Here is a 24,223-nt window from a genome sequence, read left to right as displayed (position 1 = left end):
CGCGTTCCCGTAACCTGGTGTCCACAAGTCAGGAACACCCTTCATAGAGGGTTATAGGGTAGCTCACCCCTGGGCCAAGATGAACATGATCTCCAGCGTGTAAGAAGTTTGGCTATGAGGTCAATCAGTATAAGATATAAATAGGCGGTTCGCTGGTTGGCAATACGTCGGTCATGATCCTTATATTTGCCCATTCTCTGGCAGACGGTTATCAGCTCGGCCATGCTGCTAGAGGACTTAAGGGGCCCCGTACATGAACGTTGTTGCTGTCCCTACAAAGAAGATGTTTCCATCTTCTTCTCCAGAGCTCTTTGGATGAACTTTCGTCTCATTTGCTTCGCCTAGCTTTGAGGGATGTTTGGAGGGATGATCTCGAGTAGGCTCCCCCGGGTCCTCCGCGTCAACGACGATACGACGCATTCTGTAGTATTTTGGAGATATTTATGTCCGAAGATACTAGAGGTAATAGTGCCACAGCTCTATTGTCTCTTCTCGATGACCATCTCTATGGAGGCGAAGTGAGCATAGAGCTTGAGTAACGCCCAGGTCCCTCATACGTCATAGGAAGGATAAACTTCATCCTGTTTATGACTTCCCATTTCCAGTATGTTTGCAGGAGGGTATTCAAGAACTTGTTGGTTCAGGGTCGTATTCCAGAACATTAAGGGCATCTTCCGACGCTGTTTCTAGTAGATGTGTTGATTCGTGCCTGATTCCAGCTTGATTGAGCGAAGAACCCCTATAGTTTCAAGGCGCCCGGCCAACGAGTCAACGCACATCTCGAGGCTCATTAACCCGCCTGATAGTTACGGAGGTAACCATCTATCATCAGCCTCTCCATGAAGACCAAGAGGGCGACCCCCCTTTTGCTCAGCCTCGCGTGAAGCTTGATGGTGATAAGCACTCGAAGGCTGAGCCAAGTTCGCTCCTTCAAAACTTTGTCCATCTCCCGGAACATCGTTGCCGACTGATCTTCCATAGTTGCATAGCTCAAGAACGCGCGTTGTATGCCGTCAGGTCTCCATCTTCTCCATCTTGCAGTCTGTTGTTCTGCTTTCATGAATATCAATATTCCTGCGGCGAGAAGGATTCGATGCGCCCCAACCCGTTTTGGGCAAGCCGCACGAGAAGAGGCTTCAGCTCGAATTTTCAACTTTCAACTTCCTTGCATAAAAAAATTTCGCAGGCTTTGCAGAAGTGCAGCCTTGCAGACTGTCGGCTAAAGGTCGCGAGTCAATTGGATAATTACCTACCGTGCATTGTGACTATGTGCCTAGGCGAGTCATGCAGCCAGGCGCTCTCCCTCATGGCTGTGGTCCACGACAGCTGAAGACTCGCCCGATACCCTGAAGAAGAAAAGTACACTTGTGGCCGTGCCAGTCTCCTAGCCACTCGAGGTGGATTTATAGGATCTCCGATGAACTGATACCCGGCGAAATGATGATTTTATAAACCGTCATTCTCTCCTTCAACCGTGGTATACAAATCAGCATCAGTCAGTCACTGGCCAATACCTTCTATTCTCTCTGAATATTACGATTTTTCCGGTCCATTCTATTGTGCAGGCTCCTCAGAACAAAGCCCACCATGGCAGTCGATTATAGACATGGAGTTGCAATCTTCAGCCTAATCGTCTATCTCCCTTGCTTCTTCATTGCAGTTTATATTGCACTACGACATGGCTTCGCCAAGTCAGCAGGATGGTACTTTCTCGTCGTGCTCTCCTTGGTCCGCGTTATCGGTTCATGCTTGGAGTTGGCAACCATAGCAAATCCCTCCGAAGGTCTTATTAAGGGGGCGGCGGCGTGTAAATCTACTGGAATATCCCCGTTAATCTTAGCCTGTGTCGGCCTCCTGCAAAGAGCGTATGAGCCCCCATCCGAGCGAGGGAAAGTGTCCTGCTTACTTCAAACATTTGCTAATATATAATATCCAATAGAAACAACTCTATAGTAAACAGAGGCCGGAAGGGAATTCCCCCCATCGTATTCCGGGTGGTCGGGCTCCTGGTGTTACTCGGCCTTATTCTCAGCATCGTCGGTATCAACAGCCAGGAGGATGGTGCCATGTCATACAAGCCAAACGCAAAGAGCAAAGCCGCCATCTGCGTTACTCTCGGAGTCTGGGTTATCACCGTCGGTTTAGCCTTTATTATTAACGGTAACAAGCACAACCTTCCCGCTGGAGAAAAGAGACTCCTGCTTGCAGTTGCAATCTCCCTCCCATTCATCCTTATCCGCTTGCTATACAGCTTGATCAGCGCTTTTAGCCATAGTCGCAGGTTCAGCGCTGTTTCCGGCAATGTTACCATCTACTTGGTCATGGCTGTGCTGGAAGAGATGGTCGTTGTTATCACTTGCCTTGGCGTTGGAATTACCCTACAGCCAGACGGAGTTGCAGCATACAGGGGTGAGCCTGCATCAGCCGAAGAAGAGATGAAGGTTTTCCAAGAAGCGCGTGACAATGGGTATAGACAAAGCGTTCCTGCTCCTTCTACCCGTTGAGCGTGTAAATCCACTCGTGTTTCCTTTATTACTTCAAGAAAAGGTGCATAACTATGTTGTATATACGACTTATTGGATACTTTATTCAAATAACGATAGATAGGAAATTTAATATACCACTGCATTGTCTATAGAAGAAGAGGGAAAAAAACTGTAGTTATAATATATTGATATATTGATACTTATAGATGTCGAAAGGGGTAAAAACAAGGTAAAACGCTACGCTGATAAGTGCCGCCCAACTCCTCTCTAATCTTAGCCGTCTTAGCCATCGTACAGCGGATCACTAGATCAGCATCCCACATAGAAAAAACGTACACTAAACGGCCAGAAGAGAAAAGAAAAAAGAATAATCCACCCACGCTTCTAGGCTATGTCGCTATGCCTTTGAAAACATCCATATCCATGCCTTTAAACGATGACAACTTCGAGGCCTTCTTGAGTGTATGGGAACATTGCTGCGAAGCAACATCTATGTCGCCTTGCACAATTTCAGAGTGAACAGTTTCAAGGCCCTGAAAAAGAGAAGTTGGAGCTGTCTCGGGGTGATGCTCTGGTTTAGAGTAGACAGTAATTGGCAATCGGTTGGGTTAGGCAGTCAAAAATCTCCAAGTTTCTCATGTAGCCCTTTGCCCAGGCCAGGAGATCACTTGTGTATACCGTCTGATTGAACAGAATGGACCTCGAGTATGTCGAGGCTCTTAATTCATAAAGGCCGGCCATTTCCGTTATGTCAACAGCACTGATGGAGCGGTGAACATCATGACCTTGCAATTCCGTGATGTTCGTAGATGTGTAAGAGATAATCCTACGGAATAGTGCTTCCCAGAACGAGAAGCGGAGCCAGGCTGACAATATACCAGCCCGGTATTGTGTAGCAGATGAACGGGACGGTCAGAAATGGAAAGGCATGGGGATATCTGTATGTGCACAGGGAAACTGATAAGAGGTTCCCACTCAGATGGGATATTGAGTGGCTTAACCCTGCACTTTTCCAACGCCCTGCAGGGTAAGGTACACGTCAGTGCCCCAGCCCCAAAGACTCTGGATGTCGATACCTCCGCCAAAGTACTCGGCGTATGCGCGTCCAAGGGGGAGTCCATAGCCAAGGCCGGCAATGGTGCTGGCATTGTGGCCACCACTGCCAGAAATTGCATTCAAGGCATCGACGTTCCCATTGTCACTCACCGGGAGTTCATCCGAGTTGAAGGTGCTGTAGCTATAGGACCAGATATCAGAGAGAATCTCAGGGGGGATGCCACCTCCTCGGTCCCTGATGCGAATTGTGATGCTCTGTGCAGATGACTTGAGCGGTTCGAACATCGGACCAGGCCCTAAGGGTCGTCCTTTGTGCACGCCCATACTCATCTGGAAGTCATTTTGAGAGCCTGTACCAAGGGAGTTTGGGCTTTTCTCGAGTTCAGGCACAGCCTGCTCAGTACTGTTGGTTGACGGCATGTTGGGTGCCGAGGCGATGGTTACTTCGATAGGCTCACGCTCGTTTCCGGCCTCAACTGTTGCTCGGAAGGCGTTCTTTAACAGTTCGGTGAGTATATACTCAACGTGGACGGGGATATGGGCGAATGTTGCTTCGGGCTCTCCGTTGATAACTACTCTAGGGCGGACGCCATACTTGAGCTCGCATATTTCGGCCACGAACTCCTCGCACACTTTTATCAAACGGGCAGGTTTAAGAGCCGTGTCGATTACGCCGATATAGTTAGACGGCACATTCTTGTCCCGCGAGGTCAAGAGTTCACCATTTTCCGAGAGGGAGGCATGGTGCAGTGCCAGGTGCTGCTGGGCAATCAGACGAGTGCCGATGCGTGCCCTGAGATGTTCATCTAAAAATGCAGTCACTTCGGCAGGACTGATGTATTTACGACACTCTAGAAACCCACGGGCTAGCACTGGAATTGTATTGTCGTGTGTCTGCACTAGATCCGCCATGATCTCGGTGAACTGTTTCTCTTCCTCTGCGGTTGAGATCCGGCGCTTCTGAAACGGTAGTAAGGTGGTGAACGAGTGAAGGTAGTTGTTGTAGATCTGGGAGATATGGGGGTTCGAGACGACGATGAAGGGCAGATTTCGCAGAGCCTGGATGCGGCAGGCCAGTCTGGCAGGGAGGAGAGAGAGGGTGAAGTTTGCCGATGCAAGAAGGGCGTCTCTCGTGAGCGGCGGCCGGCCATGTCTAATCCACCGTGTCAGCGTACTTTCGGTGTATTATTTCCTATCTCCCACCACTTACCGGAGCAGATCTGCCAGCGTCAAAGGCCGACGGGGACTCGTAGATAGGCGAGTGATCTCGTCGTTAGATACATCCGACGCAGAGGGCGGGTAGGACCAGCTGCTCGTCGTGATGGAGGAAAGGGAGCGCAGCGGAGTGCCACCAGCGATCAGCCGGCTCCCTGCCATGCTGCGCAGAGGGTTTGCTCGTAGGAGTGCCATGGTCAACTAGAAAGGAGCGTCAACTGCTATTCCATGCTGCGGATAGTTGGGCTCCAATGGTGAATTGATTCCTCTCGCCGGCCGACGTCCTGTCCTGTCTTGTCCTGCGCAAGGAGTGGGCGTGGTGGTCAATATAAAAATCACTGATGACGATGTTGCTGGCGGCTGCCCCGTACTTAAGCGGCACAACAGGGAGAAAAAGCAAGCCTCCTCCCAACAACAACTCCTCCCCTGGAGCGTCTCTTCTTCTTCCTATTAGTGATCAGTGCTTGATGTCTTCCTGTGCGTGGAGCCGGCACTAGTTTATCGTGTGATGCCCGCGGTGCGCCAACCAGCATCAGCTTATGACGACGGCGGAGGGCTGCGGTAGGCGTGGAGGAGTCTGCGACTGGCTGGCAGCGTCAAGCCTTCGTCTGCTCGTTTGCGATCCGGTTGGCCAGGATGTCTTCGACGGCTGCTAACTGTAATATTATTTGGCAGCAAAGATGAAGACGCCCTCCCTCTCCCTCTATCGACCGCCGCCGTGGGCCGGGGGGCGCGGCTCTCTTTTCTTTTTGCTCGGCCAAACAGACCAACCCTTCGACCGAGTTCCACGTCTTGGTTTGTCTTACAGTGTTTGATAGGGGGACGGCAGCAGGAGAAGAAAGAAAGGGCCCTTTCGACTTGACCTGACGATATAAAGGATGTCTTAAACCTCCCTGGCTGGCTTGTTACCTTGTTTGCCGGCAGGTGCAGCGTCTGACACGAAGAACCAGCAGTCCCCAGGGCTGCGAGACCCCCACGCAGCATCACAGTAGCACTCGTTGTATGTGACGGATATATCGATTATTATTATTGTTATTATTGGGGGGGTTCTACAGATCCCAGATCTGCCACCGTGTGGCCTCAAGAGGGGGCTCGGAAGGCCAACCGAGATGATAGCCATGACGTTACAACAGCAGCTCAAGCAGACCTCGATAGAAAGCGATAACTATGTACCAGATACATCAGTCAACTCGTCCTCGTCCTGGCCCTTGTCGTTCGAGGTGGCCTGTGTGAGATTATTCTCATCCCCCCTGCTACTACTCCGGGCTTAACGGGTGACGGGGGAAAGACGTAAATATCCGGCGACGTCATTGTTGGTCAGCTATTCGAAGCCCAACATCCGGAGATGCATGGCAGCAAAAGAGGCATGCGGATAGGGAAACGGAAGCCTGTCCTTCCATTCCGTAGGCATGCTGCGTATCATCTTTCAAGCCGTCCGCGATGGGGGAACGGCTGGCTTAAAAGCGTCATAGGCTGCAGCAAGGGTTCTTCAATTAAAACATTTTCAAGGATAATGTACGAGCCCTGTCAAGTGTGGGGAAACAGACATGGGAAAGAATCAGCCGAGCTTGCTGGTAACTCGTAAGATGCTGAGACGTGTCTTCTTTTTAGTCCATCAATGTAGAGGCTGTATTTATAGAGAAGATATATACAAGAAGAGGTTTAAGGCATAGGCTTCGAGCCTTGTCTTACGGTGATTCAGGAACAGCACAGCAGAGAGTCGATAGAGTGCAGGTATGAGGAAGCGGAGAGATGCTTATTCTGAGGAGAGCCGTTTTTTACTTAAAACTGGTTGATTGCATTTGCTCGAAGCTACCACATAGTGAAACATCACGTATTCCCCCTCTCAGTGGGAATCAAGTTTGTTAATAAAACATCTAGGTGAAAGAAGTAAAAAAAAAAGGGGGGTAAGTAGAAGAAAGAGAAAAAACAAAGAAGGGTAAGTCCGTAACCATAACGCCTTTTTTGTCCCATTCGATCAATTTACCAAGGGAAGACAGAGAAAATGATCTGAGCGGATGGAATACGAGAGAGGGGGTAGATAAGAAAATAAGAAGAGCAAATGTGGTAGTCCTGTCATCTGTTTATTTTCGGCCATCCTTCAGATGGTCGAAGTAGCAGTGACCTTCTTAGCTGGCCCAGGGCCATCCTGCTCAACGTGGATATGGTCGTTGGACTTGAGGACGTCATCAAGGTTGTGGTCATTAGGGTACTCCACACTAGGCGTTTCAACATCTCGTCAGTTCGACCGTATATTTCACCACCGATGACAAGGAGCAGAGGGAAGAAGGATCTCTCTTACGTGAATCCTCTAATCAGCTTGTACTCGTGGCGGATGGTGCCGCCAGTCTTCTTGGCTGATTCCTTTGCCCTGGAGATTCCGGAGTTAGCAAAACGGTCAAAGAAGGAAGATATGCATGTCTATCATCCCCGTTCTTTCGGGTGCTCGTGTCACATTCAAACGTCTCGAAGAAAGGAGAAGACGGTCCCACACGCGTGAAATGAAATGTTATACTTACTTGGCGAGGGCCTCATCGGGAGCACCAGGCTTCATGGTAACCTGCAAGGACGTTAGTGGCCCAGAACACGTTTCAGCTGCAGGGAGCCAAAGAGAAGCATAGAGAAGATACTCACGTTGAAGTACATCTTGGAGGTTCTACCTGGTGTACTTGGTAAGGTGGAAAAGTGCTGCAGGGTCCCAAATCCTCGTCAGATCCGGGTATACTTCGCGAGAAACATGTACTTTGAGGTCTTAGCTTACCTGTTTGTCCTTTTCAAAGGCTTTTTGAACGATTATCAGGTGTGGATGATGGTGATGAAAGTGGTGGAAGCAGAAGAGCCTGACAGAAAGATGTTTGTTGTGATGGTGATGTTGTTGTTGCTGTGTGAAAGGAGGACGGAGGGGTTCGGCAGCCCTTTTAAACCAGGCACTGTGCAGTCTTCTCGGCGTCCTCAGCGGAAGGAACTGGTCGACAAAGGCAGATATTGAGCTCTATGAGGGCCTCTAGGGGAATAAGAAACAAGCAAGCGAGCAGAAGGCTGCGTCATGGAGTGACCACCAAGATGGCGAGTGTGCATGGGGCTTATCCATATAGCAGGCTGCCTCTTTTTACTCTTGTCTCTCAGGACAGCAAACAAAAGAAAGAGGCAGTGATATCACACTACTAATAGCAGCAAATCCTCTCTTAGGTAGGCTGATTTCCTTTTTGCCTTTCTTCTCTCTTCTATCAAAGTAGCAGGATAGATGACTCTTATAGCTTCCTGCAGCGGGTGGGTAGGGCGGCCTAACCTTTCTCATCAAAGATAACGGGTAGGGCAGATGCTTAAAAAGGGTCTTTATCAAGGAGATGACGGAATCTGAACAAGGTCAAGGATACAAAGGGAGGCTCCCTTAACCTTATTCCGACCTAGCCGGCGCCCGGACTTAGTGGGTCGAAGGTGATGTTTTCCAGAGCTTCACAGCTTGTGATACATATCTTCGCCCTGTGGATGGGTGTGTAGGTAGCATACGAAGCTTGTGAGTCAAGGATGGAGCTATAGCTTCGACGCAGAATGGCTTGTGAAGTATCATCCCGCGTAGACACAGCCACCTAGGCGGCCAGTCAAGAACTGTTTGGTTGTGCTCGTCACCCAATAGGAAGGGGAAGCGGACCGCCATAAACTCCAACATTTGACATTTGCCTGCTGAGACGGGCAGAATGTGTGGATGGATGCTGGTTCAGAAAGGGTGTACCTGACAGGGGAAAACTAAATATATTTGACCCAGCTGATCATATATATAAGCAGGAACAGCTGCATACCAGTACAGGGGTGGAGGTCCTGTCTTGACCCTGCCGTCGACTACCGTTGCATACATGCAGATGACAGGATCAAGTGCAACGCAGCCTCAAACACATCGCTTGCTTCCGTGAAGAAGAAAGGAGGCTTGTGAAGCGATCATGGCCATCCCATCGTTCGCTAAGTCACCACATGCGGCGCATCGATGGGATGGTCACATGATGTCCTTTTTTTTTTTTTTTTTTTTTTTTTTTCGCCTGGCGAAGACCCCGGCGGGATTCAAAAAAGAGAGGAAGGCCTGAGTTGAGCCTTTCATTCAGCTTCACGGTCCAGCTCCCAGGATGAGCCCTTGTTTTCCCCTTTCGTTTCGCAGGCGGTTACTTCTCTCCACTATGCTTCCTTCAAACGCCCACCACCAGCGCTGAAAGACGAGTTGACCAACCTCCCACATCTCAGGAGAGAACGGGTCTGGCCCACTGACTCTCAGTCCTTCGCCAGCATCTTCAATATCGTACACCAAGCCCATCAAGCCCATCGGATCTGCCGCTGCAGGAGGCCGAAACTGCACTGGTAAGCTAAAGACCTGGATCAACTTATCTCTCGCGCTAGGCCAGGGCAGCAAGTCCAGAATCGCATGGTGCGGTACCAGTCGTTGGGTAGGCGTTGGATGGAAATTCCTTGGGATACCAGCCAGGTCCAAATGTTGGGCTACATCAGCGCCGAGAGCCGTTGGGCCGGTGTAAAATGGGCTTATACCCGCAAGGTTCCAGATATATTCAGTTAGTTTCAATCGGGTCGCTATAGTGAGCATAGCCCGCAAGAGGGTCAGGGGCGGGACCTCCAGAATCTTATCGTCAGGAAAGGTAAAGTTGGAAGTTTGGAATGATTGCAACGCCGAGGAGAGCGGCTGGGTATCGTCCTGGGGATAGTTTGCAAGGAACTGCAGGGAAAGCATAGACAGACTGGGCGACGTCCGTGCTGTGGGCGAGAGCTGGAGATCCGCAGGGGGCGAAGGGAGGTCGGGTGGAGGTGTCTCTGTTCCCATAGCCGATAAAGAGCCTATAGCCGATAGAGAGGAAGAGTCGAAAGTAAATTCCGGTATACTGGTCAGGTCTAGAATGGACTCTCCCAGTATTTTTGTCTGGCCATCCAAGGATGATGAGAAGGATAGAGGCCCATTGCCAAAAGTTGGCGGAGCGTTGCCATCCAGCTCTAGGTCCAACTCGGGAGGCGTAGGTGCCTGTTCTCCAATTGTCTCTGACAGGTTCACCGACGCCCGGCCGGTCGAAGACTCCGAGCCAGGAGGTGTAACCTTCTCGCTTGATTCGGGAGTCCTTGGCTGTGTTTGTCTAGCCTTTGCTTCAAGCTCAGCTAATTGTTCTCTCTTTCGTTGTCCTATGCACGCGATTAGCCCAGCAGTCTCGATCTACGAGAATAACGAAAAGGCATCATACTATATCTCCTTTGTGCAAGGACGTTAAGCACTCTCTTTCTCTCGGCCGCATCTTCAGCAAGATCAGGGACGACTATGTTGTCGGCTTTTCTCTTTTGCTTGTTCATTGCCGTCATCTTGCTGTCGTCATGTATCTTCACACTTGGATGCCATCACCACGAAGATACGGCGGAGACTCCATGGTGGTCATCTCTATATTTATATGTGGCCTGAAGAGGCTCTCGCTATCCGAATATATGATAGGCTGCTGGCCCAATTAGACTCCTGAAACAGTATATCTCGTATCTCCTTCGCCGCATTAATTGAGTTGATGAAGCTGAAATTCCCGTGTTTTCGTCCAAATATAAGCATAACGTTATGGTGTTGTTGCCAGCACCTTATGAAGACGCACTCAGCAGTTTTTAGAGATAAAAGCCTGTGTATTTAACTAGTATATTGTGGAAATAAACATGACATCGCCCGACCTTCAGCCAACCTTTTTTCGCACCAAAAACTCAATACTCAACTATGCCTTAGGGAAAAAGGATACCGGGATATTATTTAGTTGCAACAAGTAAAGTCTTAAGATAGTACCCTACTCCTCCTAGGGAGGGGGACTCCCGATGGTAAATATAATCTTGGAAGCGTAGGAATCGAACGGATCCTTCACGTTCTAACTACAGCCTGACATCGTTGAGGAATTCCAGGATATCAGCAATGACGCGCTCGTGATGCGTATCCGTCAGTCCTAAGAGGCCACAAATCAGTCAAATGACAAAAGATACCCAAATAAAAATGCTGGATAGCGACCTACCATGAGCAGCATTCTCATACATCTTCACCACCGTCCTGGGATATATCTTCTTCAACATGACAACCTGCGACTCAGGAGCGTCCTTGTCACCATGCAGACAAGTAATGCGGAGATCAGTCTCGCTCTCCAACTTCTTCAGCTTCTCGGTGAAATCCGTTGAAGAAATGAGCTGGACGCATCGCTCCACTGCCTGCGCATCCGCTCTGAGAACCAGCTCGGTATACCGCTGTATCAGCTCATCGCTGACCTCACAGCCAGCATCTCGGCCTAGGATAGCGGGTAAAGCCGCCTTGGTATATGCCGGACGATTGCAGCGGAGGTTATGCAGGATATCGTCCCATGCCTCTCGAGAAGTGGCTGTTGGATTCTCCGGGGTTTGAAGCGGGAATGGCAGTGCGGCTCCAATGCCAATGATTCCCTATGAGTAGAAAGTTCAGTCCCGTTGCCAAAAAATCGACGAGAGAGGAGGTTACATACCCTGCAGTTCTCTCGCACATAATCACTGTACATATACGTGTGTACCGCTTCGCCAGGTCCCATGCTAGCACCGATGAAAACAAACGGGCCGATCTTAAGCTTCTCCAGCAGATAAGCCAGGTCTGCGGCGAACACGTCATAGTCGATTGGTTTGTTGACGGGCTTGGAACCCATCCAATCGCTATTGCCGAATCCTCGTCTGTCGGGTGCGATGCAGCGGAATCGATAGGTTTCGCAGAGCGGGAGAGTCAACTTTTCGAACATGATGGAGGACATTGGCCAGCCGTGGAGGAAGACAAGGACAGGCCTTCGCCCTTCATTGTCGAGGGATGCCTCGTCGGGTCTGAAGGGGGCAGGGAAGTCTGCTGGCTTGTAGTCGCGGTAGAAAAGGTGACTTTCGTCAAAGGGGCTGATAAATCGAGGCATCTTGGTTGTTTTGGGTGGTGATCTATATATATAGACTTGTCGACTTTGGTTGGATAATGATGAAGTAGCTGATCGATGGCTGTTGGAGTGTCTTGACTCAGTCGCGAAGAGAAAGCAGTATATATATTCAGTCCATAACGTTTTGCATAACATGAAGTCGATGTGAGGGGTAGCCATCTAGAATTCTTTTTCATTTTGGTTTAACCCGTGTATACAATGCTGAGCATAACGTTATGCCGCCCGCCCCACAAAACACAACGACCAGATCTAAGTAGTTCTCTATCTACATGCAAGAAAAATATCGTCTACCTCGTATACAGTGACGGTAAGTAAGTCGCCGCCCGTCAAAAAAAATGATGATTCTATACACCGTCAAGGCCATCCTGCTCTCTGGCTGGCATACGAAGACCATGTAGACCCGTATAGGCAGACGGCTCAAGGGGCTTCCATCCTTCCAGCACAGCCTTGTCATCCAGAGAATAAACCTCCACGCCCAAAGGCTTAGTCGTATCGCCCATCTGCTCGCTCCCCTTCCACCCCCACTGCGACAAGTCCCCCCCAGAACAAACGGACAGCGCACAAAGGACGTCCTGCTCGGCGAAGAATTCAAAATAATCGCCTACTTTGGCCGGACTGGTGCCCATGAAATACCGCCCCTTGGAATCAAGACCGGTAACCTGGAACACGTTAAGCACATCATGCACGTCGCTTTCTACAAGGCCGTGCTGGGCAACGGCCCGCACGAGGTTAGAGTGGCAGTGGAAATCGTCTGATTCGCCCGTCATCAGGTGGTGGATGTAAGGGTCGCAGCGGGTTCCGAGGAGATCGTGCACACGCCCGCCGGAGCTGTCGACGCCGTATGTCGATAGAGTGTCGGCGGTGATGGTGACCAGGGGCCTCATGTAGGGCAGACAGGACCAGAGGCGGTCGAAGGTAGAGACGTGGGATTGGTGGAGCTGGCGGGTTCGGGAGGCCCAGAAGCGCTCGCGGGGGTTATGGGCGTTCCAGATGTTGAGGTCGCCTACCTGGGCACCTTGGGGGGCTATGATGCGGCATACCTGGCCTGCGCGGACGGTCCAGGCGTGGGCGGAGCGAGGGCGGATGAGAGAGGAGTGTTGCAAGGTGCGGGAGGGGCAGTTGGCGATGCGGCTGTAGAGCTCCTTGTTGGCGTAGATGGGGGAGTCGGCGGGTGCGTCGTAGGCTGGCGGCGGCGGAGGAGTCATCTTGCCGGACTGCTGGTGTCAAATTCAATTTCGATGATAATAATGCTGTCAATTTCAAATGTCAATTCGATAACAACTCCAACAACAACTTGAATTCACATCAAGAGTCAATTGGAGATAATTGATGCCAAGAGCTGTAGAGCCGAGGTTAGTTGTTAGTTACAATGCTTATGTCAGCGCGGCTCTTTCACTCAGCCTCCGTTTTCGTGTTACTAAAAATGGATTTCTGTGCCTGGCCGGAGAAGTGAGACAGGGCGTCCGCGGCCACCGTGAGGGCCTGCTACGGACTTCGTACCCTCAGCCCGTTTTTTAGGTGTTTGGACAATCTGCATCCGTATACGAATACGCTAAAAACGAAGGGGGATACGCAAAGGATACCGTAACGGGCAAGGAGTACGGAGTCCGGAGAATGTAGGGAGTTAAAAAATAGCAGTTGAGCTTCAAAGCTCCAAAGGTACGGAGTTAGTAGTTAATGAGGACGGAGTAAGTACATGACTAGCTGCATGTTTTGTGCATAGCATAAGAAAGCCGTTTTGTGCGTCATATGGGCCATCTCGGCCCCGACGCAGGTGAACAAAGATGCTCCGACTACCGCGCGCATCTGATGCTCTTCTTCCTCGCGCTTCCCTCACTCATCCGGGACGGACAAGGATGCGTGAAAGTCTGCAACGGAAGGCCGGCATCAGTCAACGTCGGTGCCTGACGTCATCACACCCAGGTCTGAGGTGCCTAGGTATTCTCGCAGCAGGCAGCGAGATTCTGTGCATAACCGAGTATGGCGTTGTGTGAAGTATCCTCAGGCCACGCTGTCGTTAGCCAGGCAACAGTGTTACCCACGATGGACTGAGGAATTATGCGTTGTTTACTCGACACATCTCCAAGGTCTTGGTGCCGAGGCTTGGGGCTGAGAGATCACTACCTTTGGAGTCTCCCGTCAGTCAGCCCACGAAGCCTGGACGAGCGTCTTCCACCTTGAGCAAGGGAAGAGAAAGAAGGTCTGGCCCTGATCTTCGACCAACTCTTGGTCTGCCCACCTGCTCAACTGTATCCAAGAGTTACTATCCGTAGCCATACTCAAAGAACATGAGTTGACGGAGCCACAGGGGCCCTGTAAGTCCGAGATCGAGGCCAGCGAAGAGCCCGAAGACCCGAAAGTGTCATGTGACCACGGCGCCGAGCATCCGATGAGTCATCATTGAGCCCTGCCCAGATGGCCAAGTGGAGGCAAGCCGGAGTTAAGGTGGAGAAAAGCGAGAGAAGGGGGAGAAAAGCAAAAGGGAGGACAAGAAGGAAGCAAAAGCAAAGAAGAAACTGAGTGAAAGTCTCGAGTTGAGCTGCATTAGTGATCGTGGGGAGCAGGAGGAGAACATAATAATAGTTCGATAATTATGGGCTAATTGCTTGGTCGGTGGGCGGGTGCGCCCAGGCAGCCAGCGCTGTGAGTAGCCCCTTTTGGGCATGCAATGCGACCAAACCTCCATCCCGCCGATGGACGATCTGGAGACGCAGAAGTTGGCAGCAGCAGGGCAGTTGATAGTTTGATGTGTAATAATAGGCTGCCATTAATAATACTACTCTTTAGTGGTCGTCCGTACGAAGTACTGTGTAGTAGTGATAGCACGTCAACGCCAGAGAGAGTTAAGTATGGCATCTTTAATTCCTATTACTCAGGAGTGACGCCATCCCGCACGCCGGATGAGGCCCCTGGGAACGAGCTAAACGACAAGGCGCCGGAGCCAGAGGGAAGCCGAGAGAAGAGAAGAGAGAAGAGAGCGACGAGATGATTCATCAGCCGACAGCTGGTCAAGCTCGCTGACCGCCAGACCCCGGCCGGCCTGCTGGATGCGCAGGCTCGGGCTTCGTATTCGCAGGGAATCCAGCCCCCCTCCCACCAGCCGCAGGGCCATGAAGAAGAGTCGATAAGAGTCGAAGAGCGTCGAAAAGTCAAGGGCGGAAAAAGCAAAAAGGGGACAGCGAAAAGTTCGACAGAAGAGAGAGTCGCCCACGCGGTCGGTAGCAAACCCTCCGGCCCACCGCGATCCCTTTCGTTGCTTTTGCCGTCGCTTGGTTGTTTGGCTGTTGGCTGCCTGGAGCGGATAAGACGGACGGACAAACTGTTGTCGTCGCTGCCGGAGGAACTGACGGGAGGGTCGAGTCGCTTGTCAGGTCACTCGCCGGCTACTTATATCTCTCCCTCGCTGCCTGTACTCCGTACTGCGTAGACTCCTGAGAAGGTAGAAATACTCTCGTCTCTCGACTCAGCTACTCTCAGCTCAGCTTCTCTCGACTCACCAGCGTCGTCTCCCTGATTACTCTGCAATAAACAGATTGACTTTGCCAGCAAGGAACCGAGCAAGGATTCCCTCCTCCCCACCGCCCTTCTTTGCGCCTCTTGCGATCGCTCACTAGCTTCGGACTTATCTGACCAGTCCAGTCATCCGCTTTTTGAGTTTTCAGTTCTTTCTTGGTCTTGCAAGAAAACTCGCTGCCTGACTCACGTCGAACGGAGAAAGGAGATAGCCATCAATAATAATAATAAAATAAAAATAAAAAAATAACACACTACATATATAAAAGACTCCGGCCCGGCCTGGCTCTTTTCTCCCTCCCTCTCCCTGCTCTGCTTTGCTTCTACGATCACCACACACTCGAATACATTCAGACTCACCGCAATGCATCTGAAGAAGAGAGACATGTCGCTCAGCGAGACCTACGTGCTCGCCCACACGGCCAGGGCAAAGCTCACCCGCGAAGCTGCCAGAGCCGACCACCACCTACGCCTGCTCGTCGGACACGCCAACATGCTCGACAACCTCATGCTTGACCTGGCCGAGGCCGAGCGGGAGCGCGAGGCATGGTACAACCAGGCCATCAGGTCCAGATCTACTTCTACATCAACAACATCAACAACATCAACAACTGCTGCTGCACCAGCGCCGGTCTCGGGCAAGCGCATCCAATGGCTGGACACCGTTGTCAGACACGACGAGCCAGAGGACGACAGCGACAACGACAACGGGGAGTGGGACGCCGTCAGTGACAGCGACTCAGACGACTCCTCAGACTATGAGACCGACGGCGATTTCCTGGTCGACATCGCCAGCAAACGGCATCAACAGAGCAGCCCTGCCGCTGCGGCTGCGGAGCTATACCCGATCAAGTTCTCTCCCGCCAGGGACTTCGACCTCGGCCTGGACAACAACAACAACAACGACAACAACAACAACGAAGAAGCAGAAGAAGAGTACGATGACTACGGCGACTACGACTATGACGACGGAGACGAGCTCACTCTCACTCGCACTTCGTCCCGGCAACACCAGCCGCCAGAGCTCCTGCACGACTCCGACGAGGAGTCCGAAGACGACATGCCCCCTTCTCCTCCAAGCACCACCTTCGACTCCTTCTCTGCCGTGGCTGCTGCTGCTGCTGCTGCTGTTACTGCTGCTACGGCTCCAGAGAAGGCTGTTGGCAAGGATATCCATGCAGACCAGCCCGCCAGCCCCAGACTGTCTCCCGAAGAACAGTCCTCCTTCGTCGAGCAGGGCTTCTTCCTGCCGCCCAGGAACCCGGCCAGGACAGCTCAGACGATGATTGCCGCCTTTTAAGGCACTCGTCTATCCACTTGCTCTCCTTTCCTCTTTCTCTACTCTACCAAACTGCATGCATAATATACCCTTGCTTTGTTTTTCATCTCTTTCGGCATACTCAAAACAAAAAGGCGTCTCTAGCATATTTTTCATTTTTTATTATTTGTTTATTGGGCGGGTTTGGTCTTTAGTGGGGGCGGCGTTCATGATTTGATGACGGATGATACCTCACCCTTCTTCTTGTTTTCTTTTCCCTCCCAGCTCCCTCCTCTCTCGGCTACACTGATCCTCACATCTCACCTGCATCTATCACCACCACTCTTGCATCTCCTTATTCCACCGCATTTTTTGCTTATGTCTCTCGTCGAGATGAGATACCTCTCCCTCCTGGCTGCAGGCAGAAAAGCCAGGGCATGGTTTATGAGAGATCTACGGTATATGCTTAGACATGTACAAAGCATGTTCCCTATAATCATACAGATAAATACTCCACCGAAAAAAAAAACAAAAAAAAAATTCAATATTAATCAAATTAACTAGCCTATCTCGCTATCTCTTGACTTTCTTTCGCCATACTTCGTACTTTGCACACATGTAGATCTGTAGATTGTTAAGATACACCCCACGTCTCACGGACACTTTGCTCCCCTCGTCACCTCATCAATGCGAAACGCACAACATGCAACTCGACCGTCGGCCTTCACGTGGCGCACGAATCTCGCCTTCCACCATGCGGGGAGACGAGCAGCCAGCTCAGCAACCCGGTTGTAAAGGGGTCAGGGGTCAGTGCTGGCCCGTCAGTCCCGCGCCCTCACGGAGCAAAGATGTGCACCGACACTATAACAACCAGTAGTATAAGCAATCTCCGATCAGGAATGCCCATAGTAGCACAGATTAAAGTAACGGAGGTGTTATAGGCATGGTCTGCTCGGATGGAAGAGTGGCTTCAGCGCTGCTTAGAGGGGACTATGTAGCGGTCACCCGGGGGGAAAAGAAAGGGGGAGGACGGAGAACAGACGGAAGCTAACTAGTTAGTTTTACTCCTCGACTACCTAAAAAAGGGCCGAGAGGGTTGGTGCTACCCGATGGCGGTTTCAGCCATCCTCGCCTTCTACAACATCAAATATACTCTTGTACCACTTCTTGTCATTCTTGCCATGTGGCTCGTCATACAAGGGAGAAGTCTAGAGCCGTAGCACAGAAATGCCGAGAAATATGTATCTACATCGGAACGGTTGATAGTCACGGCTAGAACAACAAACAATCCCCTATGCATTCTGGACATAGTTACGGAGTATACTCCCAAGAATAATGAGCATTATTATTATTCCAAAGAACCCCCTCATTCATCCCCCCTTCTCCCGGCTCAGCTATACTACAAGAAAGTCTAGATCTAGAGCCAAGACAAGCCCCATGCTGGCCAGTTTAGTTAGTTATAGCTTTGCTCGAGCGCTACACTCGGGCTTCGATGCATACTTGTAAGGCTCCCCTATCGCCGCCATGATTCTACCCAACGCCTTGTCCAGGAACGGCCGAGGATGCGAAAACACTATCCGGAACCAACCTGGCTTCTCTGACCCAAACGCCGTTCCGTCAGCAAGGAACACTCGCTTGGATATCAGCTCATCCATCACCGTGCGAGTCAGATCCGCCGGCATCGGGATCTGCTTGTTCCGCAGGTACGCTTTGCCCAGGTTCACCCACACGAAGAACGAGGCGTTGCAGCCCGCCGCATACTCGATGTCGTGGTCCTGCATGGCCCGAGCGACAAAGGCGTACGACTCAGATAACTTCCTCTGGTTGACGGCGATGTAGCGGTCGGTGAACCCTTCGTTCTCAAGAATGCTCGAGGCAACGTGGTCAGATAGCCCCGAAACATACGAGTACAGCGTCGGTCCCTTGATGGCAGCCAGCAGCTCCGGGTTGGATTGGGATATGATTACTCCCACCCGCAGACCGTTGGCGCCGAAGTCCTTGCTCATCCCCCAGAGGGCGTGCAGCAGGTTGGCATCGATCAGCCCCTGTGTTGGTATCGAGAGAGCAGAAACAAACTTTACAGGAGGCGGTGTGCCGGGTGCGGTGTCGACGGTGTTCTCCCACACGGACAATGCGTATATCTCGTCGCTGATAAGGTGGATCTGATACCGCTGGCAGAACTTCATCAGCTCAATGATCGTTTCGCGGGGATAGCACCGTCCCAGTGGGTTGTGCGGGTGACACAGCATCAGCGCCCGCACCCGTTTACCCGTTCGTGCCTCGAAGTCGAGCAATGCCCTTTCATATTTGGTCACGCATCGAACTTCAAACGGATCTAGATCGTCAAACGATACGGGAACCACCTCCGCTTCGGGTCGAGATGTCATGTCCGGTAAAAACGCCCCGTAATGAGGTCGGCCGAGCAGGATACCTTCGCCGGGATCTGTAAATGCCCATGCCAAATGCTCGATGGCAGCCGATACCCCATTAGTCACCATCAGATGCTCGGGTTTCAGTGGTACCACAGGCTTCAGATGACGGTTCAGGAACCGCGAGGCGGCTGTCTTCAGCCTTCGTGACCCATCCCCTCCATCATTGTATGTCAGGTAGTGGGGAGGTAAGTCTGCATGTGTACGGATATAGTCCAGTAATGTGCCATGCATCAAGAAGTTCTCTGCCACCCCGACATTGACGAATCCATTCTCGTTGGTGGCAGCATCGTATAGATCTGTGAAGACATCCCACATCTTGTTCGCTGCCGTTTCTTTTGACACTTTGGCTGCACGGTTGGAGACCGTGGCTGGCCGGACACTCGCGGAACTGTCTCCGGAACTCATGGTCGATATATATAAAGATATATATACACACAATATATTCAAAAAATTGCGCTTATACTTGAAGTTATCGTTGCCTGGATGGGTTGGAAATGACATACCATCTTGTAGTCATTGCTCACCGGCTGATAAATCAAGGCCCCATCAGCAGTGAGCTAAATACGAGGGCCATTGCCGAAATCTTGGAAGCATCTCTGTAATTAGTTGGCGGTGTGGTGACGCCCTCATGCCACATTTCATGCGTAGTTGAGCAATGCAGTCCAATCAAAGTCGTCTATCCCGCGCCGTTCTGAGGACCCTGGCCTCTTGTCGAATTATCCGGGCTGCCATTTTTCGGATGACCTTGCGAGGCTGGGATCCACAGATACTAAGCGACTTTCGAAGCGGCTGGCGCTTAATGTTTCTATTATGTAATATTTTATGATTATGTAATTATAATGACTAACAAAAATTTATTGTCAAAGTGTAAAAAAAAATAAAAAATAAAAAAGATTGATAAAAGCTTAGATAGAGGACTTTCATTTTGAATGCGGTCAACCTTCTACTGGCTTAGAGATGATATAGGTTGTTGTACCTGGGAAATTCTTTGGCCATGGAGGAGCAATCCAACAGACCCCATCGGAAGTCCAAGGAGAAGGGGAAGAAGAAGGATCATGGAAGTACGTTGAGCTTCCGAAATTTCATTCCGCAAAGATGCACAAGTGATCATGACTGCTAATTAGGATAATTATGATGTTTAACAGGTCCTAACCCCAAGGCGTTTGCTGTCAATAACCCAGGGAAGCTGCAGAGGCAGGCAGCTAGGTCCCATGATGTACGTACATGGTTTCGAGTTTGCGCGGGGGAGTCTGCAATTTGCTAATATGTCGGTCTGATAGATAAAAGAAAAACGGCTACATGTCCCACTCGTGGATCGCCTGCCTGAGGACCCTCCGCCAATTATTGTCACAGTCGTTGGTCCGCCGGGAGTACGTCAATTGGAAACGTTTCAAGAATGGGTGGAATGGCGCAGCTAACGAACCGTTTGATATATAGGTTGGGAAAACTACTCTCATCAAGTCGTTGATCAAACGATACTCGAAACATTCACTTACTTCGATCACCGGCCCTCTGACCGTCGTTACGTCGAAAAAGCGAAGGCTTACCTTTTTAGAATGTCCCTCCGATTCTCTAGCGAGTATGATCGACGTCGCAAAGATCGCCGATATTGTGTTGTTAATGATAGACGGAAACTATGGATTTGAGATGGAAACCATGGAATTTCTCAATGCTTTATCTGCAAGTGGAATGCCCGGAAATGTTTTTGGTATTCTTACGCATCTCGACCTATTCAAGAAACAAAGCACCCTGCGTACGGCAAAGAAGAGACTAAAACACAGGTTCTGGAGCGAGTTATACCAGGGCGCGAAGCTCTTCTACCTTTCTGGAGTCATTAACGGGCGCTATCCAGATCGAGAGATTCATAACCTTTCGCGATTCTTGTCGGTCATGAAGAACCCGCGACCACTTATATGGAGAAACTCACATCCATACTGTTTAGCGGACAGGTTCTTGGACATAACGCCTCCCACCCTCAAGGAAGAAAATCCAAAGTGTGATAGGACTGTTGCTCTCTACGGATACCTGCGAGGCACTAACTTCCCGGCTATTGGTGCAAGGGTACATGTTCCGGGAGTCGGGGATCTTAGCGTTTCTTCCATTGAAGCTCTGCCTGACCCATGTCCCACGCCTGCTATGGACCAGGCAATGGCAAAAGCAGCGGGAAAGAACGGAAGAAAACGATTAGGCGAAAAACAGAAACTTCTCTTTGCTCCCATGGCAGATGTTGGTGGTGTTTTGGTTGATAAAGATGCCGTGTACATCGACGTCAAAACCAATACGTTCAACAGGGACGATGACAACGAACAGGCTGAAGAAAGGGGCCTGGGAGAGCAGATGATTATTGGTTTACAGGGAGAAAGAAAACTGCTGGGAGATACTGCCGCTGGAGTCAAACTGTTCAGGGACAGCGGTGTTGCCGCCACCATCAACCCAGAAGAAACTGAGAATCTCGGAAGAAACGAGAAGAGGAAAGCCCGGTTCATTGAGGGCGATGATAATGCGCATGACCTAGAAGAGGATGAGGACGATGGACTAGAGAGCGCGGGGGAAGATGAAGACGAAGAGCAATATGGAAGCGATATAGAAGAGGAATCGGATGACGAAGTATCCGGCGCCGACTTTGCTGCTAAGTTCCGAGAAAAACAGAATGGAACTTCCTGCAGTAAAAACGGGGAGGACCTTGCGTTCGCTGATAGTGATTCAGATCTTGGTTCTATATCATCAGTTGAAGATCAAGAACTTGAAAGTGCCCCCAGTGACTACGAGGATGAAGAGGACGAAGATGGAGAAACGCGCTGGAAAGAAAATTTGGCTGCCAATGCAAAGACGATGTTTAGCAAGAAACCCCCTTATCGAGTAGCTGAGCTTACTCGTATGCTCTACGATGACTCGGTAAACCCGGCAGATGTAGCCCGTCGATGGAGTGGCGAAGATGCTATGGAAGAAGACCAAAGGGATGATGAGGATGAAGCCGACGGCTTTTTCAAAAAGACGAATGCCGAAAAAGGGGTTCTGGATGACCGTATGATTCCCGTTTACGACTATGACGAACTGGAGAAGAAATGGCAGGATCAGGAGAATCTAGATGCGCTGCGTCGACGTTTTGCGAGCGTCAAGTTCTCTAAAAACAGGTCTGGCAAGGAAGGATCTGGAGATGATGAGGATGATGAAGAAGAAGGCGGATTTGGAGACTCAGATTCTGATGACGAAGGAGATGGAGCATTTGCAGATCTTGAAACCGGCGAAGTATTCGGCGGCGATAGCAAAGATAATGAAGAGGAAGATGAAGAGGAAGAGAGCGAGCCCGAAGACCTTAATGCCGAGCGTGAACGTAACGCCAGGCGAAAAGAGGAATTGAAACTTCGTTTCGAAGAGGAGGACCGAGAAGGCTTTGCTAATTCCAAAGACGGGGCGAGGGCTGGTGGGCAGTCTCAAAACGAAGAGCAGTTTGGCGAAGATGAATGGTATGATGCACAAAAGGCTACTCTTCAGAAGCAAGCTGACATCAACCGTGCTGAATTTGACGCACTTGATGCACTGTCGAGAGCACGAGCAGAGGGCTACAAAGCTGGAACATATGCTAGAATTGTACTAGAGAATGTTCCCTGCGAGTTCTCTGAGGGTTTCAATCCTCGATTCCCAATCATTGTTGGAGGTTTGGCGCCTACTGAAGATCGATTTGGCTTTGTCCAGGTCCGAATTAAGCGTCATCGTTGGCATAAGAAGATCCTGAAGACGAATGATCCTCTTATCTTCTCGCTGGGCTGGCGTCGATTCCAGACAATGCCAGTCTACAGTATCTCAGACTCTCGAACTCGCAACAGGATGCTGAAGTACACACCCGAGCATATGCACTGCTTTGGTACCTTCTACGGCCCCCTGGTTGCCCCTAACACGGGCTTCTGCTGTGTTCAGTCGTTTTCGAACAAGAACCCTGGATTCAGGATAGCTGCCAGCGGTGTCATCCTAAGCGTTGACGAAAACACTGAGATTGTCAAGAAGCTGAAGCTCACCGGCCAGCCTTACAAGATTTTCCGAAACACGGCGTTTATCAAGAATATGTTCAACTCGTCTCTTGAAATTGCCAAGTTTGAAGGAGCCGCTATTCGTACCGTTTCTGGTATTCGAGGTCAGATTAAACGTGCCCTGAGCAAACCAGATGGCCATTTCCGTGCCACGTTTGAGGACAAGATCTTGATGAGCGACATTGTCTTCCTTCGAACCTGGTATCCCGTCAAGCCTGCCCGTTACTACAATCCAGTAACCAATCTCCTTGACTACAAGGACTCTGAAACCGGCACAGGAGCTACCTGGCAAGGCATGCGTCTTACCGGAGAAGTCCGTCGAGATCTGGATATTCCTACCCCGCTGGAGAAGGACTCTGCCTACCGCAAAATTGAACGGCAGACCAGGCACTTCAACCCCCTGAAAGTACCCCGACAGCTAGCAGCTGACCTCCCGTTCAAATCCCAGATCACAAAGATGCGGCCGCGCAAGAAGGAGACGTACTTGCAGAAGCGCGCCGTTGTCCTGGGTGGGGAAGAGAAGAGAGCCCGCGACCTCATGCAGAAGCTCACTACGCTTCGAAACGAGAAGGTTGCCAAGAGACAAGCTGCTCAGGAAGAGAGGCGGAAGGTCTACCGGGCAAAAGTCGCGGAGAACCTGGAGAAAAAGGAGGCTCGAGAGAAGAAAGAGCGAGATGAGTTCTGGAGCCGGGAAGGCAAGAAGAGGAAGAATGAAGCAGAGGGAGGTTCGAGCAAGTTTAAGAAGAGGAAGTGAGGGTGTATCCATATATCTATATCCGTGTTTTCTATTTGGAGCAAGCATTTTGTATATAATCCCCGTATACATGGCGTAACTGTAGGCTGGCCAGGAAAAGCAGTGATTAGATCGTTTCAGCCCTTTTACTTATTATTTTTAGTCTCTCTCCTTCTCTGTTACCTCCTTCGTCTTCATCTTTATCTTGACTGTCTTCATCTTCGTCTCTCTCACTCACACACTCTCTCTCTGTCTTTTCCCTTCCGCGGCTAATTTTATATACACGTGACCTATTTCATCACGTGCCGGCGCGACGCGTCTCAAAAAAGATCTTCAACTCTCTTCAACATCCCACGTCAAAAGGAAAAAAAGCCGACTTGACGAGCTGACAGGCGGACGAGGAGGAAAAAGAAAATACCGGAGACAGGAGAGTGACTGGGAAGCGTGCCGGTGACAGCAGGGTGTGCTTTGGCTCTCGAGAGCTGCTCCCTGCGTTAGTCGGGGCTGTTCACTGGACGTCGGATTTACTCGAGTCACTGACAAACATGCGCAACCACG

General features: G+C 50.6%; 9 protein-coding genes across 9 annotated transcripts; 3 read left to right on the top strand and 6 right to left on the bottom strand.

Moving 5' to 3' along the window:
- Positions 1 to 1,587: 1,587 nt before the first annotated feature.
- Positions 1,588 to 2,504, top strand: ARB_03848 (uncharacterized protein; the record flags this gene model as incomplete). The annotated part of the gene is made up of 2 exons (XM_003009876.1): positions 1,588 to 1,807; positions 1,954 to 2,504. The coding sequence occupies 2 exons, from the start codon at positions 1,588 to 1,590 to the stop codon at positions 2,502 to 2,504; spliced, it is 771 nt and encodes a 256-aa protein (XP_003009922.1).
- Positions 2,505 to 3,482: 978 nt separating this feature from the next.
- On the bottom strand, positions 3,483 to 4,952 carry ARB_03847 (uncharacterized protein; the record flags this gene model as incomplete). The annotated part of the gene is made up of 2 exons (XM_003009875.1): positions 3,483 to 4,695; positions 4,753 to 4,952. 2 exons carry the CDS (start codon positions 4,950 to 4,952, stop codon positions 3,483 to 3,485), a joined length of 1,413 nt encoding a protein of 470 aa, XP_003009921.1.
- Positions 4,953 to 6,858: 1,906 nt separating this feature from the next.
- On the bottom strand, positions 6,859 to 8,055 carry ARB_03846 (uncharacterized protein; the record flags this gene model as incomplete). The annotated part of the gene is made up of 5 exons (XM_003009874.1): positions 6,859 to 6,976; positions 7,060 to 7,128; positions 7,277 to 7,413; positions 7,519 to 7,749; positions 7,894 to 8,055. The coding sequence occupies 5 exons, from the start codon at positions 8,053 to 8,055 to the stop codon at positions 6,859 to 6,861; spliced, it is 717 nt and encodes a 238-aa protein (XP_003009920.1).
- Positions 8,056 to 8,856: 801 nt separating this feature from the next.
- ARB_03845 (uncharacterized protein) lies at positions 8,857 to 10,103 on the bottom strand (the record flags this gene model as incomplete). Its single annotated transcript, XM_003009873.1, has 2 exons — positions 8,857 to 9,929; positions 9,989 to 10,103. 2 exons carry the CDS (start codon positions 10,101 to 10,103, stop codon positions 8,857 to 8,859), a joined length of 1,188 nt encoding a protein of 395 aa, XP_003009919.1.
- Positions 10,104 to 10,643: 540 nt separating this feature from the next.
- ARB_03844 (uncharacterized protein) lies at positions 10,644 to 11,860 on the bottom strand (the record flags this gene model as incomplete). Its single annotated transcript, XM_003009872.1, has 3 exons — positions 10,644 to 10,714; positions 10,781 to 11,198; positions 11,258 to 11,860. The coding sequence occupies 3 exons, from the start codon at positions 11,858 to 11,860 to the stop codon at positions 10,644 to 10,646; spliced, it is 1,092 nt and encodes a 363-aa protein (XP_003009918.1).
- A 185-nt stretch (positions 11,861 to 12,045) lies between these two features.
- On the bottom strand, positions 12,046 to 12,906 carry ARB_03843 (uncharacterized protein; the record flags this gene model as incomplete). The annotated part of the gene is made up of 1 exon (XM_003009871.1): positions 12,046 to 12,906. One exon carries the CDS (start codon positions 12,904 to 12,906, stop codon positions 12,046 to 12,048), a length of 861 nt encoding a protein of 286 aa, XP_003009917.1.
- Positions 12,907 to 15,578: 2,672 nt separating this feature from the next.
- On the top strand, positions 15,579 to 16,514 carry ARB_03842 (uncharacterized protein; the record flags this gene model as incomplete). The annotated part of the gene is made up of 1 exon (XM_003009870.1): positions 15,579 to 16,514. One exon carries the CDS (start codon positions 15,579 to 15,581, stop codon positions 16,512 to 16,514), a length of 936 nt encoding a protein of 311 aa, XP_003009916.1.
- A 1,415-nt stretch (positions 16,515 to 17,929) lies between these two features.
- ARB_03841 (aminotransferase, classes I and II family) lies at positions 17,930 to 19,309 on the bottom strand (the record flags this gene model as incomplete). The annotated part of the gene is made up of 1 exon (XM_003009869.1): positions 17,930 to 19,309. One exon carries the CDS (start codon positions 19,307 to 19,309, stop codon positions 17,930 to 17,932), a length of 1,380 nt encoding a protein of 459 aa, XP_003009915.1.
- A 589-nt stretch (positions 19,310 to 19,898) lies between these two features.
- Positions 19,899 to 23,686, top strand: ARB_03840 (uncharacterized protein; the record flags this gene model as incomplete). The annotated part of the gene is made up of 4 exons (XM_003009868.1): positions 19,899 to 19,965; positions 20,050 to 20,120; positions 20,185 to 20,274; positions 20,342 to 23,686. The coding sequence occupies 4 exons, from the start codon at positions 19,899 to 19,901 to the stop codon at positions 23,684 to 23,686; spliced, it is 3,573 nt and encodes a 1,190-aa protein (XP_003009914.1).
- Between the last annotated feature and the right edge of the window lie 537 nt (positions 23,687 to 24,223).

This window comes from Trichophyton benhamiae, assembly GCF_000151125.1.
Source record: "Trichophyton benhamiae CBS 112371 chromosome Unknown contig00346.0, whole genome shotgun sequence".
NCBI classification, from domain to species: domain Eukaryota; kingdom Fungi; phylum Ascomycota; class Eurotiomycetes; order Onygenales; family Arthrodermataceae; genus Trichophyton; species Trichophyton benhamiae.
This window is presented reverse-complemented; position numbering and strand designations above follow the sequence as displayed.